Source organism: Dipteris shenzhenensis, chromosome 4 (assembly GCF_047967505.1).
Source record: "Dipteris shenzhenensis isolate YYH24624 ecotype China chromosome 4, Dip_SZ_1.0, whole genome shotgun sequence".
In the NCBI taxonomy this organism is placed as follows: Eukaryota; Viridiplantae; Streptophyta; class Polypodiopsida; order Gleicheniales; family Dipteridaceae; genus Dipteris; species Dipteris shenzhenensis.
The window spans coordinates 33314431-33326744 of record NC_141599.1 but is presented as its reverse complement, the minus strand read 5'-3'; the positions used below and the strand labels follow the sequence as shown (position 1 = coordinate 33326744).

At 41.6% G+C, this 12314-nt stretch overlaps 1 protein-coding gene across 1 annotated transcript; it reads right to left on the bottom strand.

Moving 5' to 3' along the window:
- Nucleotides 1-8300: 8300 nt before the first annotated feature.
- Nucleotides 8301-8690, bottom strand: LOC147902744 (uncharacterized). The gene has a single exon (XM_087373937.1). It carries the CDS (start codon nt 8688-8690, stop codon nt 8301-8303), a length of 390 nt encoding a protein of 129 aa, XP_087230063.1.
- Between the last annotated feature and the right edge of the window lie 3624 nt (nt 8691-12314).

Below are 12314 nucleotides of genomic sequence, written 5' to 3'. Positions count from 1 at the left end.
TTCCTTGGAGCCTGCATAAACTGACTTGCCAATCCAATAGCATAGCTCAAATCTGGCTTGGTAATAGTCATATAAATCAAACTTCCTACTATGCGTCTATACATAGTAGGTCTTCCAGAAGCTCACCTGCATCTGCGCTCAGCTTCACATTCTGCTCCAAAGGAACTGAAATAGGCTTACAGCCTGTCATCCCATATTTGGACAGCATGTCCAATCCATACTGCCTCTGAAAGAGCCGTATCCGACTTGGTGATCTAATCACCTCAATGCCCAAGAAATAACGCAGCTCTCCCAAATCCTTCATCTCAAACTTCTACTTCAATAGCATTTTCACATGAAGGATATCTTCATCACTATCACCTGTGATGATCAAATCATCAACATAAATGACAAGCAGCATATTACCTTTCTCTGTTTTTCTCACATAAAGTGAGAAATCTGCCTTGGAAATCTGAAAGCCAATAGTGACACGATATTTTCCTACCTTGTCAGCCATGCTTTAGGTGCTTGCTTCAAGCCATACAAGGCTTTCGTTAACCTGCAAACAAATTCAGGATGAACAGCATGAACATAACCTAGTGGTTGCTCCATAAAGACCTCTTCTTGCAAATCACCATGCAAGAAGGAATTATTTACATCCATCTGATGTAAAGACCATCCCTTTGATGTAGCCATAGCAATGACTGCTCTTACGGTTGCCATCCTTGCAACCGGACTGAATGTTTCTTCATAATCAATGCCATATGTCTGTGCATACCCCTTGACAACTAATATTACCTTGTATCTGTTCATAGAACCATCTACATTGTGCTTCACCTTATAAACCCACTTACAGCCAATTGCATTCTTGTCTTTAGGCAAAGGCACCAATTCCCATGTAGCATTTGCTTCCAAGGCATCCATTTCTTCATCCATGGCTTTCCCCCATTTTTGTTTTCCCATGGCTTGCTCAAAAGAAGTGGGTTCTGATTCTTGTATCACTTTGACCATATAGGCATAGTGAATGGCTGTAAATCCATCATATTTCAGCCTATCCACAGGATACCTAACTATGGTAGACCTACGCAAATCAGGCTCACTTCCAGGTTCTCTCAAAACATCCCTGGTCTTCCTTATTCTAGGTGTAACAATAGAAGGAATACCCAACTCATCATCAATGCTCTGTTCTGAGCGACAGGATTCACCATCCACATAAGAGTGACCTGCATTCACATCAAACATGGCTTGATCTATCTTCTCTTTTCCTTTTCGTGATACTTGCATACCACTATCTGCATTTCTTTGAGGAGATTCTCCTCATCTCAATCTGCCTGGCCATGGCGAAGTATGTGAACCACTACTAGAGGGAGACTAGAGGACACTACAGGTCCACTAATATTTTGTGATTGTTGTTGTGAATTCTGTGCAGCATTACCATTTTGTGCATCGACATCATCAATCACATTTACTGGTTTATACCAGCTGCTCATCTCATAAAAAACAACATCTCTGCTCACTATAAACTTATTAGTAGAAGGGTTATAGCATCTATACCCTTTCTGCTGCAGAGAATAACCAATAAAGATGCACTTCTCAACTTTTGGATCCAACTTGAACCTCAACTCATCTAGCACATGAACATAGGCGATGCAACCAAAAATTTTCAAATGAGAAATATCTAGTTTCCTACCAGTATACATCTCCTCTAGCGTCATGCCATGTTTTACTGCAGTGGGAGTCCTGTTCATTATGTAAACTGCTATAGCAACTGCTTCAGCCCAATAATAATCTGGTAGGTCTTTTTCATTTAGCATGAGCCGAGATACCTCTCCAATATGCCTGTTTTTCCTTTCTGCAAGTCCATTTTGCTGTGGGGTATGACTGCATGAATATTGCTGCTTTATGCCATGCTCCTGCAGGAACCTTGCAAACTCATTTGACATTTGAGAGGTACTCTCCCCCTCCATCTGACCTTAGGCATTTTATTTGCAGGCATGTTTCTTTTTCAACCATAGCTTTAAAAGCTTTGAAATGCCCAAACACTTCACTTTTATTTTTCATAAAATGCACCCAAACTTTTCTACTATAGTCATCAATAAAAGTGACAAAGTAATGACAGCCTCCAATAGATGCGGCTTTAGTAGTCCACACATCAGAGTGGATTAATTCCAATGGCTTCTTACTCTCTTGAACATGTCTAGGAAATGGTTTCCTTGCCTATTTTCCAAATTGACAGGCTTCACATACCTTATACATTTCTGCAACCTTGCATTTAGGCAATCCTGCAACAATATTTTGGGCTTGCATTGATTTAAGTCGTTGTACATTAACATGACCAATGCGTTTATGCCAGATATCAATATCTTTAACTACACCGGTCCCATGCGCAAACATTGCTACACTCAATTTAGGCATGTCCGCATCCAACGTAAACATCCTGCCCTTCTTCTTTCCTTTTGCTATCAAGCGACCGTTATTTTTCATATCCTCAACAAAGCATCCATGAGGATTAAATCTGACCTGCAAGCCCTGCCCTATTATTTGACCAATAGAGACCAGGTTCTTGGTGATATTTGGGACATGAAATACATCACACAGGTATTTCTTTTTCCTATCCTGCATAGACAAAGGAATTTTACCAATCTGCATAATAGGATGTGCAGTATCATCACCAGTCTACACAAATCCTGGTCTTTCCATTTTTCTTGCATCCTGCATCCATTCTGCATGACCTGTCATGTGGTTTGACGCACCTGAGTCAACATACCACACATCATTACTTTCTTCTGCACTTGTCACAGAATTGGTCATGTGTTGCACCATAAACAAATGCTCATTTCTTTCATCACCCTGTCTACTAGAGGATGCATAATTGCCTTGCTGCAATTTTCCATTCATAATGTCATTCTACTTTTTGTAGCAGTCTTTAGCCATATGACCCATTTTACCACAATACTAGCATTCAACATTGCTGTTTGCATTTTGGCCTCTCTGCCATCCACCACGATCTCTTTGGCTCCCCCTGCCTCTAAAGTTGCCACGCCCTCCTCTAAAGGACTGGTTTTCTTGAGTTCGTTGCATATTCTGATTTCTACCATGGCCTCCAGATCGGCCTCCTCTACCTCTGCCTCTGCCTCTACCTCTTCTAGCATTTGAGTAGAAGACAGTTTCTTTTGAAGTTTCTCCTAAAGAAGATGCACCACCATTTCTCTGCTCTTCAGAAAATAGAAGAGAAAACGACTTCTCAAAATCAGGGAATTTTTCACGGATGGCAATGGATGTCCAGAATTGTGCATAATCCTTTCCTAGGCCATTCAAGGTCATAGAAACTAAATCATCATCTTCCACTGGCGACCCAATGGAAGCAAGTGCATCTGCAATTTTCTTCACCTTCATGTGGTAGTCATTGATGCTCATATTTTCTCTCTACACATTGTGCAACTCCTACTTGAGCTGCATTTTCCTGGCTTGTGTATTTGTGCTGTACATTTTTGCTAAAGTATCCCATGCCTCCTTTGGTGTACTTGCATCCTGAATATGCAGAATCATAGAATCCGAAATACTGATAGACAGCCAGTACATAACTTTTCTGGCTCTCTCATGCCATCCTTTAAATGCCTGCATTTCCTGTTGATTGGGAACATTAGGAAGAACTGGTTCTTCTTCATTTCCTATAATGAACTCCCAATAGCCTTTTCCCATAAGGAAATTCGTCATTCTAAACTTCCATGCTTGGAAGTTGTTCTTGTCAAGCTTTTCAATGACAATCTGTGAAAGAGAATCGGACGCCATTAGAGAACACTGCAGAATATTCTGTCACTGCAAAAAACACAACTTCTGCCTCACACGGGCAAATCTGCAAAACTGACGAAAGTGGTATTTGACCACACAGTCACTTCCTAGTGACGATTTCGCATGAACAGGAAATAAGGATGATTCTGTAACTTCCGATATCACTGCGCATAGGCATACAATGCAATTTCTGCGGCAACTTTTCATTGACCTACAGAGCAATGGTTGCACAGCAAAAACAAGGCCTTTTTCTCAGTGCTTGCAGAGAACTTCCACCTCCAAAACAGGCCCTGAAATGGCCTCGAATCAGAAAAATAAAGTCACCGAAGGCTTTGCCCCCTCTCGCAGCATATATTGCCCTCTTGCCACACCATGAAGGGTGTCTCAATCTGAGACAATGCACTATTGCACTTTTCGGCTGTGCTACCTGTAGAGATTTGCTCCCAAACTCAAAAAAGGAAAGCAACACTAGTCCTCTTACCAAGACACCGCAAAATTGGTTTGCTTTCTTCAGCTCCTTACCACGAACCAGGCTCTGATACCATGTGAAGATAGTGGGAGAGAAGGAAGGAGTCTCACTTTCGGCTTTCTCACATACACAATGGGGGAATACACACAAAGGAAAAGGCTGAAAACAATTTTCCTCTTCTTAGTTGTGAAAGCCAAAAGATCCCTATATGTGGGTCTCAAACCAAACTCAGCTAACTAAGGTGGCATACTAACTGAGCCACGAACTAGAGTACGTAAGGATAGCTGTCATCCAGCCTCGGGGGGGTCACTCATCATATGTAACCCTATCACGTGAGTTCAACAGAAGGATTTTTTTTATTTCTAAAATTTACAGAAATAAATATACATAAGGGACTATTTAAAATAGTTTTGGAAAAAATTTACAGATTTGTATAGAAAAGGGGCACATTTTATTAATGAAATTTTTTACAGATAAGGGACTTTAAATATAGGCCTTGAACGCACGTGATATAGAGGGTTTATACATAGTGACCCCCCCGAGCATCCAGCTATTATTCATGGGCGGTGTACCAACCGCATCTACGGCTAACAAGTCGGTGACATAAATGGACAACGGTCACCTTGGCATATCACGAGTGGAGCTCGATATCTCAATACTTTCCACCAAGGAGGACGAGGAGGTAAGGATAGACTAAAAGAATGGGTGCACAATTCCAACCATAGACAAAGTGAATGCCTTTGCCGCTTTAGTGCATCAATTCTTTTGCTATTGTGGAGAACGGCTTCCACAATGCCTTCTACCAACTCATCATATTTGGCTTGCCAATCCTCTTCAATCTGTACTGCCTTCGCAACCACTCCTTTCCCCTTATCCGTACCACCACTACCAAAAGAAGTGCTAGAGCCTTTCGGTCCACAACTAGCCAGCACCTATGGACCCTGTTGTTGACTAGAATCCACACCAGGACCCGCATCTCCATCCGGCCTGGTTTGTCTTTTGTGCGGAACTAGCTCCCAGTAGGTCTGTGGAACAACAGCTGCACTCCATCTGGCCACCTGCATATCCCACTTCACTCTCACATCACCCTGCAAAGCTTCTAGGAGCGAGCCCATCTGCTCCATGTTAACACTCACATTTCCCAGAAAAGCCCGCAAATACCCCACCAGCGCATCGGTCGTACATTGACATAGCAACTCAGGACTGCTTAATGCTCGACACATACTCTGCATGCAGCTGTTGTGTGGCCTCTGGATGTGCCTCTGCCACTTGAACTCTGGCTTCAAGGATTGACATCCGGTCCTTCAATTGCCACACCCGCTCTTGTTGACCTCACAGAGACTCATTTTCCATGTGTAACTATGTGATGTCCGCCTGGGGGTTTCCATTTTTTGAGCAAAAACCCTCGAGCGATGAGCGGACAAAAGGTGGGAGGGGTCAAAATATATAGGTTCAAGTCATTTTTGGGAAGCAAAAAATTCCAAATTATTTCAAGGAATATGTAAGTAAATATGAAACATTGATAAATAGATATAAATATAAATATACCTTTATATAATATACATATATAATGTCCAAGTGGTGACTTATTTTATGACTTTCAAAAATCCTTTCTTTTGCTTTCACCATTGCTTGGATCATGAAATTTTGAGCAAATATCCTTTTTACAGTTCCTAAGGATAACCTTAAAAAAATAAATAGTACCTTTTTAATAGACCATCTAAGTGCATTTTGCTAGAGGAATATGTTTTGAAGAGCTTGTCCCACCGCCGGTGAAATACCCTTGGAGAGCCTATGCGAAAGGGGTCATAACTTTTGCTCCTTAGCTCAGATTGAGGAGCTGTAAAAAGGAAAAATGTTCAAAATTTCATGATCTATGAAATAGTAGGCTTAAAATTATACTTTTTATAGTTTTAAAAGAGAAAAAAATAAAATTTCAATATATATATGAGAGTTACAACTTCTCCCTAATTCATATTATGGTAGGAAGGAGTTCAGTAGAGACCACATTTCCTTAAAAGTACTTAGGTTTAGAGAACTGGGAATATTTTTAAAATCCCTACCTTGCCTTCCATATTTGATAATGTATTAGAGATTAATTTATGATTGATTATAATGGCTTCAAGTACGAGGTTTCCAATATCCTTTTCCTACTCATCCATGGAGTATGGTATACATTATTACATGAGACCTTCAAATATGGGACTGCTAAAGATTATGGAAACTCTTTTAAATTGATTGAATTACCAAAATCCTCAAAAGAGAGTATGGTAGGGAGGTATTTATAGGAATTTCTAAAGTGTTCACTAGTTGTTCATATATAGATGATGTTCTTTAAAATGAGGATTATTGTGAAAAATAAGTAAGTATATGGTTCCATAAATGAGCAATTAAGAAAGAATTGTATATTCCTTTAAGAAATATACAAGCATGGTTCGTGTTAAAAATTATCACTCGGACTTTTTTGCTCGTAGGTTTCTGCTCGAAAATTGTGCACATCCCCGTTCGCCTCTAGACTGGTCACCCTAGCAAAGTCTCCCCCCGTACCAATCTGTGAAGCTATCTACGAGAGCACATTCGAACAAAACTATAGCTGGACATGCGCAGGTTGCAACCAAAAATTGAACCCGACAGAAGATATTGGTGATACACTTGTAGACTCTGAGGTCACTGTTAACACTTCTATCATCGACACTCTCACCACATCAGACACTACCGTTGATGTTGTAGTAGTTTTTGTAGTTGTTGTTGCAGCACTCTGCTGAAGCTGCACCATCCACCACTGTGTCAGAGAACCTCCCACCACTGGAATATCACCTAAGATCTCTTTTGTGGTAGACATTGGAGTCACTGTCACCCATTCTGCCATGACTGGTAATGCCATCGACGTAGACACCACAATCTACATCTTCACCACCCCACTAGTGGAAACACCTCTCACAGCATCAGGATCTATCAGAGTTGAAAATGCAAGAGAAGACACCACCCCCTTGCTAAGGCGAGGCTTCTTCTATCATTGTTTCATAGCCACTGCACCAGAAGATCCCTCTACATCCAGAGTGAGCATGATGATAGTCATGCATTGAAGTGCATGAGTTGCCACTCATAAAGCCTCTGCATGAATCCGCTCCTTAAGGATTCACGTTCATGGAACCACCCTATCCTCAGCCATGTCTATCATCCCTCAAGTCCCAAGAGTGATGGTATACTTCTTGGTCGATAAGAATAGTGACTTAAGAATCCAGTGATACAAATCCCTAATTCGAGCATCCGAACATCCACTTAGCTTGTATTCACCCTTAGTAGGAGCTCCAAATTCTGCCTCCATCACCACCGGTGTGCACATTGGTTGCATGATCATTGCTCCATCTAGAGCCAAAAAAAGACATTGACGAATCAATTGCATAGTTAGCTCTCGATGCTCGTCAAAAAACTCCACCACAGTTCCTACCGCCAACTGCTGGCAAAGCGCCAATGCACACGGATGAACAACCACCCTTTGCCAATCGATACTACTAAAAATACAAATCCGTAGTCACTGAAGACAAGCATCAATTGACTGAGAATCTATGTGCACCAATGGAAGAAGAGGGAGAAATTGAGCATGGGCCATCCCCATGGCCAAGCGAAGGAGAATCAACAAGATAACCATGAGTGCTGATGAGAGCTGGAAGACTAATGCACTCAAGAGAACTGCAAGAGCGATGACGACAAGCAACTGAGACATGCAAACAATGGAGCAAGAGTTGGAATTCAGACTACCAATATCCCACCCTGATGATAGTGAGTTGCATGGCGGCTAGGCTAGGACCTCATAGAAGACTGCTATCATCATGCCACGTGTCCTCTTGAGATGGATCGACCACCTCCAACTCAACCCAGGAAATCTGTGCCTCATTAGAGATGGGAAACGGGCGTTGAAGACTACCGTCATGATGGTATGGATGAAGCTAAAACCCATTAACTAGATGTGGAAGAATGTGCCCTTGCAAATCTGCAAGATAAAATGATGTTGATCCGCAATCATGAAAAACCCAGAATGGATCCGGCCATCGAAATTTCAATTTCCCTGGCATTTTCCCAAGACGAGTTTGAACAAAAGAACCACTTGCCCACGCTCAAAAGATTTCTTCTTGGATGCCAAATCCACCCTCCGCTTGCATCTAGCTTGAACCTCCAATGTGATATAATAGCTCTCTAGCCACAAATCATCTAATTGGTTCAAAACATCCAACTGGAATACCATAGAGTCCTGTGGAAGAAGCCTGTCCTCCATGGCAATCCTCTGACTCGGAACAATATGCTCGATTGGCGTGATTGCTTCCAGCCCAAATGTAAATTTAAAAGGAGTCAACCCTGTCGCCACCTTGAATGAAGTGCGGTATGCCCATAGTGCTGCCAGCAACTTTTCATCCCAATCTGTGCGGTGCTCATTCACCAGTAGTGACATGATCCTCTTGAATGTATGATTGGTAGACTCAGCCAGCCCATTCGCTTGCGGATAATAGGGGGAAGACTTCTTGTGAATCACCATATAAAAAGCATTCATCCGCTTGATGACTTTGTTGACAAAATGAGTTCCCATGTCACTGACAATCTCAATTGGACACACAAACCGAGTGAAAACATCACGGTATAAACACTTTGTGACCGATTTTGCAGTGTTTTCCCGCAAGGCCCAAGCTTCTATTGAGATATCGAGCTCCACTCGTAATATGCCAGGGTGACCATTGTGCATTTATGTCACCGACTTGTTAGCTGCAGATGCAGTTGGTACAACGCCCATGAATAATAGCTGGATGACAGCTATCCTTATGTACTCTAGTTCGTGGCTTAGTTAGTATGCCACCCTAGTTAGCTGAGTTTGGTTTAAGACCCAAATATAGGGTTCTTCTATTTCTTTGTACTAGAGTTCTTTTGGCTATCACAACTAAGAAGAGAAAAACTGTTTTCAGCCTCCATCTTTGTGTGTATTCCCCCATTGTTATGTGAGAAAGCTGCAAGTGAGACTCCTTCCCTCTCTCCCACTATCTTCACATGGTATCAGAGCCTGGTTCATGGTAAGGAGCTCAAGAAAGCAAACCAATTTTGCGGTGTCCTGGTAAGAGGACTAGTGTTTCTTTCCTTTTTCGAGTTTGGGAGCAAATCTCTGTAGGTAGCATAGTCAGAAAGTGCAAGAGTGCATTGTCTCAGATTGAGATGCCCTTCATGGTGTGGCGAGAGGGCAATATATGCTGTGGGAGAGGGCAGAGCCCATGGTGACTTGATTTTTCTGATACGAGGCCATTTTGAGGCCCTTTTTTGAGGCGAAAGTTCTCTGCAAGCACTGAGAAAAAGGCCTTGTTTTTGCTGTGCGACCACTACTCCACAAGACAGTGAAAAGTTGCCATAGAAATTGCATCGTATGCCTATGCGCAGAGATATTGGGAGTTATAGAATCATCCTTATTGCCTGTTGATGCAAAATCGTCACTAGAAAGTGACTGTGTGGTTAAATACCACTTTCATCAGTTTTGCAAATTTACCCTTGTGAGGCAGAAGCTGTGTCTTTTGCAGTGACAGAATACTTTGCAATGTTTTGTAATGGCGTCTGATTCTCTTTCACAGATTGTCATTGAAAAGCTTGACAAGAACAATTTGCAGGCATGGAAGTTCAAAATGACGAATTTCCTTATGGGAAAAGGCTATTGGGAATTCATTACAAGAAATGAAGAAGAGCCAGTTCTTCCTAATGTTCCCAATCAACACGAAATGCAGGCATTTAAAGGATGGCATGAGAGAGCCAAAAAAGTTATGTACTGGCTGTCTATCAATATCTTGGATTCAATGATTGTGCATATTCAGGATGCAAGTATGCCAAAGGAGGCATGGGATACTTTGGAAAAAATGTACAGCACAAATACACAAGCCAGGAAAATGCAGCTCAAGCAGGAGTTGCACAATGTGCAGAGAGAAAATATGAGCGTCAATGACTACCACATGAAGGTGAAGAAAATTGCAGATGCACTTACTTCCATTGGGTCACCAGTGGAAGATGATGATCTAGTTTCTATGACCTTGAATGGTCTAGGAAAGGATTATGCACAGTTCCGAACATTCATTGCCGTCCATGAAAAATGTCTTGATTTTGAGGAGTTGTTTGCTCTTCTAATTTCTGAAGAGCATAGAAATGGTGGTGCATCTTCTTCAGGAGGAACTTCAAAAGAAACTATCTTCTACTAAAATGCTAGAAGAGCTAGAGGCCGAGGTAGAGGAGGCCGATCTAGAGGCCATGGTAGAAATTAGAATATGTAGCAAACTCAAGAAAACTAGTCCTATGGAGGAGGACGTGGTAACTCTAGAGGCAAGGGGAGCCAAAGAGGTCGTGGTGGATGGCAGAGAGGCCAAAATGCAAACATCAATGTTGAATGCTACTATTGTGGTAAAATGGGTCATATGGCTAAAGACTGCTACAAAAAGCAAAATGACATTATGAATGGGAAATTGCAGCAAGGCAATTATGCATCCTCTAGTAGACAGGGTGATGATAGATATGAGCATTTATTTATGGTGCAGCACATGACCAATTCTGTGGCAAGTGCAGAAGAAAGCAATGATGTGTGGTATGTTGACTCAGTGCATCAAACCACATGACAGGTCATGCAGAATGGATGCAGGATGCAAGGAAAATGGAAAGACTAGGATTTGTGGAGACTGGTGATGATACTACACATCCTATTGTGCAGATTGGTAAAATTCCTTGTCTATGCAAGATGGGAAAAAGAAATACCTGTCTGATGTATTTCATGTCCTGAATATCACCAAGAACCTAGTTTCTGTTGGTCAAATGGTTGAGCAGGGCTTGCACGTCAGATTTAATACTCATGGATGCTTTGTTGAGCATATGAAAAATAATGGTCGCTTGATAGCAAAAGGAGAGAAGAAGGGCAGGATGTTTACGTTGGATGCGGACATGCCTGAATTGAGTGCAGCAATGTTTGCACATGGGACCGGTGTTCAAGAAGCCATTTCCTAGAAATGTTCAAGAGAGTAAGAAGCCATTGGAATTAATCCACTCTAATGTGTGGACTACTAAAGCTGCATCTATTGGAGGCTATCATTATTTTGTCACTTTTATTGATGACTACAGCAAAAAAAGTTTGTGTGCATTTTATGAAAAAGAAAAGTGAAGTGTTTGGGCATTTCAAATCTTTTAAAGCTATGGTTGAAAAAGAAACAGGTCTGCAAATAAAATGCCTAAGGTCAAATGGAGGGGGAGAGTACCTCTCAAATGAGTTTGCAAGGTTCCTGCAGGAGCATGGCATAAAGCAGCAATATTCATGCAGTCATACCCCACAACAAAATGGACTTGCTGAAAGGAAAAATAGGCATATTGAAGAGGTATCTCGGGCCATGCTAAATGAAAAAGACCTACCAGATTATTATTGGGCTGAAGCAATTGCTACAGCAGTTTACATAATGAACAGGACTCCCACTGCAGCAATACATGGCATGACGCTAGAGGAGATGTATACTCGTAGGAAACCAGATATTTCTCATTTGAAAATTTTTGGTTGCATTGCCTATGTTCATGTGCCAGATGAGTTGAGGTCCAAGTTGGATCCAAAAGCTGAGAAGTGCATCTGTATTGGTTAATCTCTCTAGCAAAAAGGGTATATATGCTATAACCCTTCTACTCGTAAGTTTACAGTGACCAGAGATGTTGTTTTTGATGAGATGAGCAGTTGGTATAAACCAGTAAATGTGATTGATGATGTAGATGCACAAAATGGTAATGCTGCATAGAATTCACAGTAGCAATCACAAAATATTAGTGGACCTGCAGTGTCCTCTAGTAGTGGTTCACATACTTTGCCATGGACAGGTAGATTGAGATCAGGAGAATCTCCTCAAAGCAATGCAGATAATGGTATGTAGGTATCACAAAAAGGAAAAGAGAAGGTAGATCAGCCCATGTTTGATGTGAATGCAGGTCACTCTTATGTGGATGGTGAATCCAGTGGCTCAGAACAGAGCATTGATGATGAGTTGGGTATTCCTTCTATTGTTACACCTAGAGTAAGGAAGACCAGGGA

Coding starts and splice junctions, on each gene's coding strand:
- LOC147902744 (XM_087373937.1), bottom strand. CDS start 8,690: ATGTCACTACTGGTGAATGAGCACCGCACAGATTGGGATGAAAAGTTG.